This window comes from Triticum aestivum, chromosome 3B, assembly GCF_018294505.1.
Source record: "Triticum aestivum cultivar Chinese Spring chromosome 3B, IWGSC CS RefSeq v2.1, whole genome shotgun sequence".
In the NCBI taxonomy this organism is placed as follows: Eukaryota; Viridiplantae; Streptophyta; class Magnoliopsida; order Poales; family Poaceae; genus Triticum; species Triticum aestivum.
The window spans coordinates 121676467-121690634 of record NC_057801.1 but is presented as its reverse complement, the minus strand read 5'-3'; the positions used below and the strand labels follow the sequence as shown (position 1 = coordinate 121690634).

General features: G+C 46.9%; 2 protein-coding genes across 5 annotated transcripts; one reads left to right on the top strand and one right to left on the bottom strand.

Annotated features, from left to right (window-relative positions):
- The first annotated feature begins 8388 nt into the window (after window positions 1-8388).
- LOC123068933 (uncharacterized) lies at window positions 8389-12224 on the top strand. Of its 4 annotated transcripts, none has more exons than XR_006432162.1 (3): window positions 8389-9661; window positions 11370-11437; window positions 11568-12224. XR_006432162.1 is itself a non-coding variant. In XM_044491629.1 (1 exon), exon 1 carries the CDS (start codon window positions 8524-8526, stop codon window positions 9547-9549), a length of 1026 nt encoding a protein of 341 aa, XP_044347564.1. In that variant the 5' UTR covers window positions 8390-8523; the 3' UTR covers window positions 9550-9871. The 4 variants fall into 4 exon arrangements, 1 of the variants encoding a protein (XP_044347564.1); XR_006432163.1 differs by having other exon boundaries at window positions 8389-9666; XR_006432161.1 differs by having other exon boundaries at window positions 8389-9666; window positions 11370-12224.
- Window positions 12225-12264: 40 nt separating this feature from the next.
- LOC123068934 (protodermal factor 1) lies at window positions 12265-13570 on the bottom strand. Its single transcript, XM_044491630.1, has 3 exons — window positions 13371-13570; window positions 12830-13100; window positions 12265-12743 (listed from the first exon to the last, which is right to left on the bottom strand). The coding sequence occupies exons 1-3, from the start codon at window positions 13468-13470 to the stop codon at window positions 12422-12424; spliced, it is 693 nt and encodes a 230-aa protein (XP_044347565.1). The 5' UTR covers window positions 13471-13570; the 3' UTR covers window positions 12265-12421.
- Between the last annotated feature and the right edge of the window lie 598 nt (window positions 13571-14168).

Below are 14168 nucleotides of genomic sequence, written 5' to 3'. Positions count from 1 at the left end.
CGCGAGAGCTGGGGCGCTGATGCCATCCTCCGGGGTTGTCCTCCTCGGTCTCGTCCGTCTTCTCCAAGTAGAAGAGGCGCGGGCAGACATGGCTCGGTGCATAGGGCGCATCACAGTTGAAGCACAAGCCCAAGCACCGGCGTTCAAGCTGCTCCGCCTGAGTAAGGCGCCTGAACGGCCGCGTCGGGCCCGGGGTGGCCGCCGGGGCTGTAGTGGACGACGCAGGTGCCGTCGGAGAAGACCGGGGGGGGGGGGTTGCCGGCCCCCACGTGGCATGGATGGCCGCGTCAATGCCTGGGAGCGCTGCTCGAACGCCCGAGCATAGTACATGGCCGTCTGAAGGTCTTGGGGCCCCTTCATCTCGACATCCACGCGGATGTGGTCGGGAAGGCCCCCGACGAAGAGCTCCGCCCGTTGGAGGGCCGTCACACCTGGCGCGTGGCACGCCAGTGCCTGGAAGCGGTCAGCGAAATCCTGCACCGTGGAGGTGAAAGGCAGGCGGCCCAACTCGGCCAAGCAGCTCCCACGTAATGGCGGTCCGAAGCGAAGAAGACACAGCTCGCGGAAACGATCCCACGGGGGCATGCCGCCGTCGTCCTGCTCGAGGGCGTAGTACCATGTCTGAGCGGCCCCGCGGAGATGGTAGGAAGCCAACCAAGTGTGCTCCGACGCGGGCGTGCGCTGTCCGCGGAAGAGTTGGTCACACTGGTTGAGCCAGTTAAGCGGGTCGTCCGAACCGTCGTAAGTGGCGAAGTCGATCTTGGTGAACCGGGGCGGCTGCTGGTGTGGCACGCCCTGGCCCACTACCTCGGCGATGCGGAGGGCTGATGACGGCGCTCGGTCCATGGTGGGAAGGTCGGCGTAGTTCCCTGTGGCGCCCAACGCCTCGGGCTGCACCTGGGAACCCGACGGCGGCCGGGCCTCCGTGTAAGCCGGCGGAGGGGATGTCCCGTGGAGCCAGCCTGGAAGCGGAGACGGTGATGACGGAAAGCAGACCTCCTGGATCGGGAGTCCGCTCGGCGAGGACCGGCCCAGGCTAGGGCTGGGTGGGGGCGGTGGTGGCACCTGCACGGGTGCAGCCGGGAGGGACGGCGCGGCGGGGGACGGCGCGACCCAGGCCGGCCACTGCGGGCCTTGGGCGGCGGCTGGCGGCACGGTTGGCGCCGCGAGTGCCGGCGTCGGCCACTGGGGCCAAGGCGGCGTCGAAGCCGCCGATAAGGGGAGCGCCGGATAGCCCCCGGTGATGGCCGCGGGAACGGAGTACCACGGCAGTGCCGGCTGTCCCGCGGCACGGCCGGATGGACCGGCGGGGGCGGCCCGTACGGGCTAGCCAAGTAAAGGCGGATGCCCTGGACCGCGACGACCAGGTCGTTGAGCACGCCAGCCATGGCCTCCGGTGTAAACTGCTGCGGCACGGGGGGAGGCGACGACGACGAGTGTGGGACGGGGGTGGCGGCTGGCCCTGGCCCGGCGCTGTGCCGGGTGCGGGGGAGATCGGCGCCGACAGCAAGGCCGTGGCGCCCGGCGATGAAGCGGCGGTGTTGGTGGAGTTGGTGGCAGCGGCGGTGGGGGAGTTGGCGGGCAGCGGCGGCGGTGGTGGTGGCGGCGGATTTGGGGGCGGCGAGGACATGGTTGAAACCCGGGTACCTAATACCAAATTGGTAGGACTACGGTTCCTACCGGCTCTACTCCTTAGGTTATAAGGGCAGAACAGCGGAGGTCGGGGGTGAGGACGCGAGCTCCAGCGCGTCGGCGCCGTCGCGAGAGAGGAGGAGGGCGGCGGCGATTAGGGCAGGAGGCTGCTAGGGTTTCCGGCTCCTTTGGAGCCGGGCAATAGGATAGAAATATCTTTATTGCTTAATCTCGAAAAGGTATCTTACAACTAATATTTATAACCTCAAAACGAATAGCCTAAGATAACTTGTGGGCCAAGCCCCTTACTACTGCCCAGTGGGCCTCCTCCGGTTATATGTTAAACCGGTCATAACAGATTGTGTATTTTGTTTCCATTGGCTATGCTGCATATACATTTGAGGAAATTGATGATATGGTTCAGAGAGACAATTTAATCATATTTCAGCTCGGGTCCTTTCGGAACAACTTGCTTTGGGAAAGCAGGTCGGCTTGCTTCACTCACGAGATGCTGGAGGTAACTCAATTCCTGTTTAGGTCGTGGTTCGTAGCATCTGCTCTACATTTGTTGTTCTTGCTCTTTAGGGGGCCATGGAGGACCTTTGAGATGAGTATCTATTTCTGCAGGACCACTACAACACAAACGAATCTGGTTTGACACCCATGAACACCGAAGAAATCCATGAGCCCGGGTTGTCAGGTTCTCCACCGTTGACCAACAATCAACTATGGACTCTTACAGTCTTGCGCAGGTCAGCTCAACTGTTATCATTGTACAATCCTCAACTTATATTACGTATCAAAAAATTATAAAAATAATCATGGTGAGTTATTATTTGATGTTGAATCTTTGTGTGCATATTTTCCATAGTATTGTACATCAATACTGTGAATATGCAAGGCAAAAAAAAAGACTCTTACGTCTCAGGCCAATTCCATTGCAGCTCTGTTGCTAGATCACTTTCTGCCGCTTCCATTTTATTTCCTTCTAGGAGGATGGTGTGCTTTCTCAGTTTGTTCACCAAGGAGGGTGTTCACCAGGGAATAACAAAAACATTGCATAGCCGCTTTGTAACATGATTTGATTAAAAGGAACATTCCAGCCTAATTTTGTCACTGTCCTGCAGTTTCACACAGTACAAATTTTCCTGTCGATAATTCATTTTCCTGTCAACCTGCATCCCAAGTAATATCTATAGTGAGATGTTGCAGAGGAGAGGTGAGACGAGGGTGGGTGGAGGTCAGCCTTCGGCAATAGAGACGCTCCATGTAGCATTTTTAGTTTTAGTTTGTTTTTATTTATATGACTACTAGACTCCAGTACAGAACACAAAGATGAACTGCACCATATGTTCTGTGACCATAAATGATAATTTAACATATGCAAATTAATCTCCAAGTTCTCACTCACTTTTGCAGTTCTGTATCAATAGGGCATGTGTTTGTATGCTGCATAGGTTACCATATTACTTAAGTAGTACATGACCTGGTCTTCTGCTGTTTGACCTGGTGTTTTTCTATTGAACCATTATCTTGGTTTACCCTAATTGTTTCCTTAAATAACTAATCAATGTTTTGTTCTGCTATGTGATGTATTCAGGTTGCTGGACAAGTTCTCTCTAGTCATTTCTGTTCATTACATTTAATACTTGAAGCTTGCTAAACTAAGCAGACTTTACTTATGTCCAGCAGAAGATTGCAGCCAAGATCAATGCACAGTACTTCAGTATTTTCCCTTCACAGTACTAGGTGAGCACTCAGGCTCTGTGAATTTTCCCTTCACAGTACTGCAATATTTATGCTGGTTTTGCTTGCATTATTGTAGAAGATCAGGTATTCACTTCAAGTAATAATAACCTCCTTAGTTTAATTTGTTATGCTTGACAGTGTTCGTGCTCGTCGACGGGGCGGTGCAAGGCTCAACTCCAACGCGGCGGCGTGGTGGATGTACGGTGTAGGAAGCGGCCTCTCTGGTTGGACGGCGTTCAAGCGCAACCCCGACGCCCGCTGAGTACTGCCTCGGCTACAACCTCCCTCGGTGAGCTCCATCTTCCTCATGCTCCTCTGCTTCGGCTACTTTCTTGGACATGGCCGTGGCTATATTGATGTGGTGCTCATCTTGTTGATGCTCAATGCCCTACTCATGCATCAGTTCCTACTTGAGCTCTGTAGTTGTGGATCCATGCTATTCTGGGGTTTGCAGGCTGCAGTCCATGTTTAGTTGCTATCACAGGAGCTCATGTGATGCTCTGGTTTACATATAAATGTTGTTGGACTTCTAGGCAGAACCAATGGCTCCACGTCGCTCTATAAACGCTATGAATAGTGCTTGTGCCACCACCTGTTGTGAGGCCATTCTTGCTAGGGCGATGATGATTAATCGTGGCTGAAATAAGTGTGCCTTTGAGCAATCGAGGAACCTGTGGGTATCAAGTTGGATCCTCCCTCTTGTCCTTAGAATCCTTTTTGATCCTGTGATACTTATTGTTCTGTCCTTGGATGGTCATTCTTGTTGAGTGATAACCAGGGCATATCCATTATAAACAGATTGATCTGGTGATAAGAGATGACGGGGGTGGGTTATATGATCGAGGAAAGGCGAATCTGATCCCACTATGCAATGAACCCTGAACCCTTTTTATTTGTATTTAAAGGTGTTGCTTATTTATGCTCCGGTGTTTATAGCTATCCTATGTAAAGATTTCTTCTCTCTCATACCTTTATTGCATATAAGTTGTTCTTGATCTTTTATTGTTTGTTGTTGGTCCTCGATTTAACCTGGTTAAGAGTAAGTTGCACTTTGACTCGCTCCCAGCAAGTTATCAGTGTGGTCTCGCGTCGCCCCTCTCCTCTTCAAGAAAACTGTGTCCTCCCCTCTGCTACTTGTTGGTGGTTCAGGTACAAGCCATTGATGCTCCTTGGTGGTGCTTGGATCTGGGAGTGGAGAGAAGGAAGTGGCGCACGCTTGGCTGCCCCACCCGACCATCGCCCCTCCTTGCTCGAGATTGAGGTTGCCCTCCTCTGCTGCCGAGTCCGGCGAGGGCGTCGTCAATCTCTCCCCAGCCTGGATGTGAAGGCCACTACCAGTTTTGAAGCTGGTTGAGGTGAGCTTCCTCTGCTGCCGTGTCCAGCGAGGGCGCCGTCGATCTCTCCCCAACCTGGATGTGGAGGCCACTACCAGTTTTGAAGCTGGTTGAGGTGAGCTTCCGATCCATTGCTCCTCCTTGGATGCAGTCATCCATTTTCTTAATTTTTTTACTACAGAGCTAACATGTTTAGTTTACTGATGTGGTTTGGCTAACCCTTCACGTATGTGTCGTTGAACATAACAGAGTGCTCTTCAGAATTCTTACCTGATTTTACTAAGCTTCTCTATTTATGTCGATATTAAAGATATTAGCTGCAGTATATAGAAAGTTGGTTTGGTATTCAGTTTATTTTCTATGCTTCTTGCTTGAATTCAGTTTACAATTTTGCATTTTCAGTTTAGTTGAGAAGGAAACTTGAATGCTAATTTTCTTCGTCTGGTTTAGCTAACATCTTCAAGCCTGACAATAGTTTAAATTTGTACTTTTGTTTATCTGCTTTTTTTCCTCGGCGCATCATGCAACAAGTTTAGAGAGGTGTTTTCTCGGCATTTATATTATCATGCCATTATACCTAATTTTATTGGCCTTCCTATACATACTAATCTTTCAAACCCTCTTCATGGTTATCATCATACATCACCTACAACTAAATCCATAAAACCGATGAAGGTTGAACACAAGACCTACATAACCTATACGATCAAACAATGTCTTCGTTTGCTCTATTAATACCAGTACATGCATATGCTTACACCAACCATTTTATATACCATTGCATAGGGGCACCTGGCACTATCTACTTTCTAAGCTCTGATGGCCATTGTAGATGGGGAAATAAAATGAGGCTATACAGGAAGCAGCTCACAAATTTGAGGCATCTCATCACTACAAGGATGACCTTTGCCACACAAAGAATGGCAAGACCCTGTATGCATCACGATGCAATTATATACAATTCTTCTTAGTGTTGTTACCTTTCATTCCCAATATTTCTTTTCTCAGTGTTGTTACTTCTCATTTGCAGTATATCTCGGCCAGTTTTGCCAAATAATGGATATATTACATGGACCTAACATAGCCAATGCCACCCAAGCAGCAAGTAAGTCGATGGCCTGGCAATGGGCAGATACAGGTTCCTAGATCTTCCTATTCTGTTGGTGATTTGCTTCTCATGGCTCTTGTATCTTTGGATAAATGTAGTATAAGCAATTCATTTGCACCATCGCGGTTACAAGGTTGGGCTCTGACAATCGGCGGTGGTCGCGTGCGGTGGGCATTTCAGGTTTGCCTCCGCCTCCTCTCCCCCCTGCTCTTCACATCTCTGAGTTGGTTTTAGTTCTCAGTTTTTTTAAAGGAGAAAGGAGCGACACCATCCTGCACAGTTTTTCTGTTGAGTTAATTTAGATAATTGCTGCAATATAGACTGCCAGATTCTGTAGCATTTTCTACTTAGATAAATAAAGAGCCAGGTCACACCATTTTATTTACTTCATTGTTTGTTTTATCTTTTATATGTAGGAGTTTTGGTGTGGATTATACATAGTTAAATCTGAGTGCATATATTATTTCGAGGTAAATTTCAATCCACATACCGGTTGTTAAGAAGTATTACATGATTTTTATTTTCTCAATTGTATGGAAGTGTTAGTTCTTTCCAGGTCTTTTGGAATAAGAGTTGTGCATTTTCTTATTCATGCTATTTGGACCGAATTTGCAGAACCGTTAAAGTCACAACTAGGATTTTGACTTGGTTATCTGGTTTTGGCTTTTTGACCCGGTTAGGCATTTTCTTATTCATGCTATTTGGACCGAATTTGCAGAACCGTTAAAAGTCACCAGCTAGGATTTTGACCTGGTTATCTGGTTTTGGCTTATAGCACAACATGGCGGTAGTGTAGAAAAGATCTAAACAGATTCTGAATTAACCCAACTAGACATGGAAACCAAGAACGACCTATCGGCTAGGTCCAGTTCCTCATCTTTGTCTCCGAGCAAAATGATCATCTGGTGACGAACACCTCTTCCTTCTCTTCTCTGTATGTGCTCCTCCCTAAAGGAGATCCAGATTCTGTTTCTATTAGCAGTAGATATGTTGATTTGCTACTACCTGAAACATTTGTCAATGACACAATAATGTTGAATCTTTCTTTGCTATCTGCACAATCATCTTTTATTTTATAGCCTTAGTTGTTAAATGGTGATGTCCAATTACACTTTTTGTGCTGCCACAATTGCTATTGTAATATTTGTAGATTTGATCACCTGCTTTGTTATATGCAGATGCATATGCAGTTTTGTATTTATGTTTTCTTAAGTTGTATATGCATGGCCTATAAATGATATAGTTGTATATACATGGTTGATGGTTGTATATACATGTCAAGGAGCACTTTGAATCATGGTTGTATATATAATACAGGGAGCAACTTTAATCATGATGCATATGGCCTCATTTTAATTGAATTATGAAGAAGTTTTGCTTTGTTTTGTGTATTGTAATATGGGGTTTAGCTATGTGGTATATTAATGGGAATTGCTTTTTTCCTTTAATATTGAAAGGTAGAGAACTGGAGGTAGAATAATAAAAGCTGCTTCCTTGGAGAGGTTTTTGTGCAGAGTGGTGCATGCATAATTTTATCCTCATTATGTTCTCTTTGCATGTTCTATTGTAGGAAGCGGATGCTATCAAGATCATGCCAAAGGCAAAGCATGCCAAAGGGCGATGCTCATTCCCGTTCTTAGTGAGATGGGTTTACTCGATGCAAAGTATGAGCATTGTAGACTAGCGAGCTGCTGAAGGTCGACGAGGAGGGCGCCACCACCACCGTCATCCTGGTCCACATCCACGCGCTGCTTGGTGTCACTAGGTCACCGGCACAATCCTCACGCCCAGATCGTTCAACATTTTCTTCCGCTTTTGGTGCGTCACATTTAGAGTCTTTCTTTCCCATTTTACCGTGTTTGCATGATAAGATGTTTGGTTGGATTTGAAGGTTCGTAGCCTTGGCTCCAAAGCTTCAAGCTCTTATAGAAATTAGAACTGAGGGCCTTTTAAATTTAGTCTTGCATAATAGTGTTTTTCAGTGGGATGCAGAATTTTTGTTTGTCTGATCGACTATCCTTGGTGCTGATTTACGTACTGAGTTCATCATCATATGACTATAACAAAGAAGTTGTGTGTATAAATATTACTAACTGCTGATACTTTGCGTCAGTGATTTCAATTCTGTTGGTCCTCCTTAATATTGCTTGGGATTGTGAGGCTTAAAAGTTTCAACCCTGTGCAATGTGCTTCTCGGGTGTGGATTTGTGACTAATTAACGGTTTTGTTAATACTGATATTTCTTTGAACATTATATGGGTATTGCATCGCTTGTACTTATAATAAATGTAATTCTTTTCATATGTTTCAATATGTGCCTGAATGATATTAATGTACACTCTTCCAATACATGGCTTACTTTTGGCCTTTTTAGCGCAACTAATCATCTAGTCCGACGAAAAAGCCCCACCGTGAGCGGCCGTCAGCGAGGAAAGAGAAACTGTCGTTGAAACTCGTCGTTCCTTCTACGCTACTCTTATAAAATAAAAAAACTCGTCGTTCCGGGCCAGGCTAAGACGCCGGGCCAACTTTCCACATGGGCCTCCTCTACACCCAGCCCCACGGACGTTTCTTCCTCCCAGTGTTGTTCAGAGCTTCGTTCCCCTTTGTCCAGAGCAAGTCAACTCAGTCACTTTCTCCATCAACGCGAAGCCCCAAACCGTCTCAATCTCCATTAACGCGAGGTTAACCGCGCGCAGGATGGACAACCCCCTCCCGCAGCCGCGCAGGCGCAGGCCCGTCGTCCTGATCGCCTCCTGCGCGCTGATCCTCCTCGCCACCGCCCTCCTCCCGCGCGCTCCCGCCGTCCCGCCGCTGACCCCGGCCATCCGCCTCGACCCGCGGGTCGCACGCAGGAGCGGCAACGAGGTGCTGTGGCAGCTGCCGCCAGGCCCGCCGCGCGCCGCCGTGTTCGTCTCCCCCGGATGCACCATCCGCGCCACCGACTTCTTCGACGCCTCCCCCGGCTGCCCGCGCTGCGCGGGGCTCCCCGAGGAGCGCCGGTTCACGCGCGAGGCGCTCCGCCGAGGCTACGCCGTCCTCGCTGTGTCCAGCCGCGCCGAGTGCTGGTCCCTCGACGCCGCCTCCGGCGACGGCAGTGAGCTCGCCGCCGTCGGTTCCATCATCGAATGGTGGGTCAAGGAGCAGCACCCCGAGCTCGGCCGCCTCCCGCTCGTCGGCATCGGCGCGTCGTCGGGCGGGTACTTCGTCTCCGCGCTGGCGGCGAGGGTCAGGTTCAGCAGCGTGGCCATCATGATCGCCGAGGGCGTGTTTGCCGCCATGGAGGAAATCCCGCCCGGCTACCCGCCGGCGCTGTTCGTGCACATGCCCAGGGACGCCAAGAGGGCGCACATGGTGGCGTCAAGCATAGACAAGCTCAAGTCAAAGCACGTTGATGTACGGGAGATCCAGTGCGATGCCTTTGCCGTGAGTGCCGACTTCTTGGCGGCGAGGATCCCGGGGTTGACTCCGACCGTCGCCGATGGCCTTGTGGACGTGCTTCGCCAGAAGTCGTTCTTGGATGAGAAGGGTTTTCTGAAGAAGGATGGGAGGAGAACACCGTGGCAGGAGGCGGCGGAGGAAGCCAAGATCTTGCCGGAGGGGTTCCGGCTGGAGAGGCATGTCACGGAGGAGTTGAATATTGCATATGCATACCATGAATTTACCAGCCTGGAGAATGAAGAGATCTTCAAATGGTTCGATTCCCATATGGATCACAAGATTTGAAGGCACATAATTTCTAGCTGGCCAACTTGATGTCGGATTCATGGAGTGTTGCTGGTTTTGAGAGGATGCACCATTATGATTCATGGGAGGTGGAAAGAAAGCACAATATTCTGTAAGGTTTATCCTCAAAGCTTGTAGTTTAACATAGACACTTATGGAATATGGTTTCTCATAGCGTCATGTTTTCCTTTGCCATTGTGGTTACTGCTTTATTGGTGTCACAAGCAAATGAGTGAACTGACCTCATTGTTGTTACTGTTGTAACTCATCGCATAGAAATGTGTTAATACTGTAGAAAATGATATAACTTTTGATAAATTTATCCTCTCTGAGCAAAGTTCTTTTTTGTGCAGCCACATTTTTCCAACTCCACTTGGATATCTTGTCATAGTGTCAGGTTCTGACTAACTGACAGTATATCTCTTCTGTGTTGAGTAGGATAACATTTCTTTTGTAAGAATATAACTAAAACATAACCATGCTTAATCAGTAGGGATGCTGGTGGACATGCCCGTCGTGTCCGTGTCTGTCTGCGCTGGACCAAGATGTACTAATCTCTGCTGCTGTAATTTTCGTGCTAATGCTGAAATGATCAACACGGACTCGGTGGACATGTCGACCTGCATTCCTATCAGTCAGTCACTAGAAAAACTGATAGTCAATTTTCTTACAACTATTTGGTGTTCAAAGTAGGACATCCAGAGAAATGATCATTGCAGGTCTTTTTTATATCTAGGTACTCCGTTACTTGCAGTATTATCCTGTATGTAAGTGGATAATGTCAATTCATTGATAAATAATCAATCAGCAGTTGAGCACAGAGCACCGAATCTGCAAAGAAGTGTTTGAAATCACTTATGAATAGCTATATGCAATTATGTATCTACAATAATAAACAATAAATATGAATGCTACTACTAAATTCATCCATTTAACTCGACATTCAGATATTATTAGTTACCTCTCAGGCTCTCACCCAACCTTACCTTTACTCAAGTAGCGATATTTGTTTCTGAGAGACTCTGCTAGGCAGTGGCTAGTTTACCCATCCTCTAGACTCCCCTCTACATGATGATTGATGTGGGTGTTGTAATATTTCTTGTAAGCCCTGATTGAGTGGTAATATATTCAGGTGGGGAAGCCCCCCCCCTCCACCCCCCCCCCCCATTTGTCCTCATGTATGATTCCGTGTGTACTGGAATGGTGGATAAGTATTTGTATTGAAAGGTGCTTCGGTGAAAGAGGAGAAACTGATCATCCTTCTGTTCAATATACGAGGGCTACTCTTTTGCAGGGAAATCGGTTTTGTAACACTGAAAATGGGTCAATTAGAAAAAAAGTCCCGGTGTGAGGATGATTGGTGACGCAATGGCGCTTTTTGTTAACATTCATAATCATTTTAGTGTTTGCTAACAATTTGGACATATGCAGATTGACTTCTTTGCCCATTAAAACGGCCATGATACTGTCGAGTTACTGACATAGTAAATGTTCTATGTTTAGAATCAACAGGTTAAATCCTGTGAAGCAGAATAAGAAGGCCTGAAGTTTTTTCTCCAAGAGTTAATGTTATCAGAAATAGTAGTTCTCAACTGTGATTAACATGACATTACTGATTCCACGATATTCTTACTCTGTCATGCTTGGCATTTTCAACTATTCTGAATCAGACATGATGCACACAGCACATCAAATGCAAAACTTAGAGCTCATAAGTCATAATTAATGGAAAACACCAAAATGTTGACTGACTTCAAGTGAGGTTTGAATACAATTTTTTCTAGAGTAAATTAACACTTTAGCTTTCATTTCACATCCAGGTTGACTCTTTTGGAGAAGTACTGAAGGGAAAGCTTCAACTCATCTTGGAAGTTCTTGGGTTTATTTGGTATCAAACACTAATCCCTTGTTTTATGTGAAGTTCTGTTATATCGACTAGTTGTTCGATGAGTTATCCAAACTTCTGGACAATTACACTTGTTTCTCTGACCCATCGGCAACATTTGCTTTTGTCATAGGATTTTTGGGGTACAAGAGCAAGATTCAAAGGTTGAACTACAAAATTCAGGATATCAGGGGAACATATACTTTTGTTACAGGTTTTTCTGGGATTCAAGAACAAGGTTCATAGGTCTTTAACTATGCAATCTAAGAATAACTAATTTTGTGGCATTTGTTAGACTGCTTTGTCAATTTGCGAAAACTTTGCTAGGCAAGTTTGGCCATTCCAATACAGTTTTGTCATGCCATAGTTTTTGCTATGTAGAGCACCTGTCCTAGACCCAATGTTTTGCCAAAACTTGCCTATGGTGTGGCAAACAGTTTGTTAGCAATATAAAGTGTTAGCTTGTCACAATTTGCCACAAGGGCAAGGCCACAAGTAGGTGTGGTGAAATGGTGATATTTCGGAGCTGTTCGGCAATCCACCAGCTCCACGAAATCCCAGGATCTGCGGAGCACCTGTTTACTCGCTCCGCGATTTTCAGCTGCAGCTCCGCCTGCTCCGGGAGCGGAGTCGTGGAGTGAAGGGACTCCGAACAGGCCCTTCCTATACAACCAAACATGCCCTAAACAGCTGACATTATAAACTTCTGTGTTGTAAACTGAGTAGCACTAGTCTGATGTTTGATTTATTATTGCTCTTTTGTGGTGTTCGGAGTACGTAGTTTTTTCTGTCTGTTATTAATTCAGTATAATAATATTGATATCAAGCAATGGAAAGAGATGGATTTATTACACTCGGAATCTCTTAGATAGTGATATTACATGATAAATCAACAAAAATACGAGAAATATATCAAGCCACAAGATAGCATCAATCAAGAAAAATGCGCGGTAGGAAGATTTAGCCAAGAAACACCCATGACTAAAACTAGTAGTGGGATTCATTTGCCTTCTTGAAGACCCCAGCTTGGGCAGAAGCAGCACCATCAGAGGTCACGGCCACGATGATGCAGTTCTTTACCTGCTGGGTGGTAAATGGGAACTTCTTGTTCACAATGGAGTTGAGGTATGCAGCTGCCCCCTCACGTATCAGGGCGCCAATACCATCAGTTCTAGTGTTTGAGAGTGCATCATGCATATTTCCTAGCTTCTTGCCACCTATCATACTGCATGCAGCACCAAATGTCTTGCCGATGTTGCCAAGGGACCCAATAGCTGCAACTATAGCATCTGGGTGATTCTTCCAGTAGCTGCATTTTAAGCAAAAGAAAACCATTTAAGAACCGTTGCTTTGTGATGTTTGATACTTCTCATATCTACTAATTGTAGCTCTTACTCGCAGGATCCAATGAATCCATGCTTCTTTGGACTTGCAGGGACATCATGGGAAGGTGTACTTGGGGTGCTCGGTGTAGTGCCGTAAGATGGCGTCGGCGTAGTGCCATAAGATGGCGTCGGTGTAGTGCCGTAAGATGGCGTCGGTGTAGTGCCGTAAGATGGCGTCGGTGTAGTGCCGTAAGTTGGTGTTGGTGTAGTGCCGTAAGTTGGTGTAGGTGTCGGGTTGTAGCCTCCTCCTGACCCATGCGTAGGAGTTGGTGAGCCCCCATCTGGTACGGTATACAGAATTGCAGCTATCAGTGCCGTGAAATCTAGATAGCATGAAGTTGCTTTGCATTGTTCTCAGTCCTTATTGTCTAGAAAGGATGCTGTTTATGTTCAGCACAAATTCATTTCATATTTGCATTAGCTAGGTAGATGCAGTATGCTGTGATCTGCTTAACCACGGATCGCTGTAATAGATGCAGTGCAGTGTTACTCTATGAAGTACAGTACTAATAAATACAGTGCTACACAGAAGGGATGGGGTTAAAACATACAGTGGGTCTTCTGCTCATGCAACTCTCCCAGGCTCCTGCACGAGCTCAGTGAAACAAGCCCCACCAAGACAGAACTGATCAGAAGAACCTTGCCACCCATCTTGCTCTCAGTGTGTGCAGACAGGACAGAATAAGCAACTGAACTGAACTGAACTGGTGGAGATGCTTGAGTTGATGAACTGAAGGGTCTCTGGATGCCTATTTATACACGAGAGTGGCACTCGACAGTTGCGTTGATTCCATTGCATGCATGGACCTGTGTATGTTCATCACACTGTTAGTAGTTGGCTATGAATTAATGGCTTCAATTCGTCCAGCTAGCCAGGCATGACGGTGATCTGCTCACCGGCTCTGAAGTTTAGCATGAGCAAGCTCCCACTGTGAGTATTTTTAGAGCCTGTTTTAACCCAATTCTCCATCTGAATTTCTTGCTAGCTGCCTCATGTTGGTAGATGGTAGGAAGGGAGCACTGGAGCTTTGCGTAATGCCGTCGCATTAATAGCCTCACTGTGTTTTGGACAGGCTTCTTTCCGCACGGAATGGAATACTCTCCGGTCCCGAAGATTTAATTGTGATCGGTGCTTGCCAACTACTCGGTGTACTTAAACTATGCATCGAGCTGGATTTGATGCTTTGACTCCAGAATTGAATTTGGGAAATCCAATGGAAACATGGTGGGGGTATGTTTCCTTGCTTCTACTGGAATGTGGGATGACCCCAACCCATTTTACTCTTGCCTTTGTTTGTACTCCCTCCGTTCCTAAATGTAAGTCTTTGTAGAGATTTCATTATGAACCA

Excerpts from the sequence above, each read along its gene's own strand:
- LOC123068933 (XM_044491629.1), top strand. The coding sequence starts at position 8,524 with ATGGACAACCCCCTCCCGCAGCCGCGCAGGCGCAGGCCCGTCGTCCTG.
- LOC123068934 (XM_044491630.1), bottom strand. The coding sequence starts at position 13,470 with ATGGGTGGCAAGGTTCTTCTGATCAGTTCTGTCTTGGTGGGGCTTGTT. Across the intron at positions 13,101-13,370 it reads GCATGAGCAGAAGACCCACT|ATGGGGGCTCACCAACTCCT; the intron begins GTATGTTTTAAC and ends ATACCGTACCAG. Across the intron at positions 12,744-12,829 it reads GGATTCATTGGATCCTGCGA|CTACTGGAAGAATCACCCAG; the intron begins GTAAGAGCTACA and ends CTTAAAATGCAG.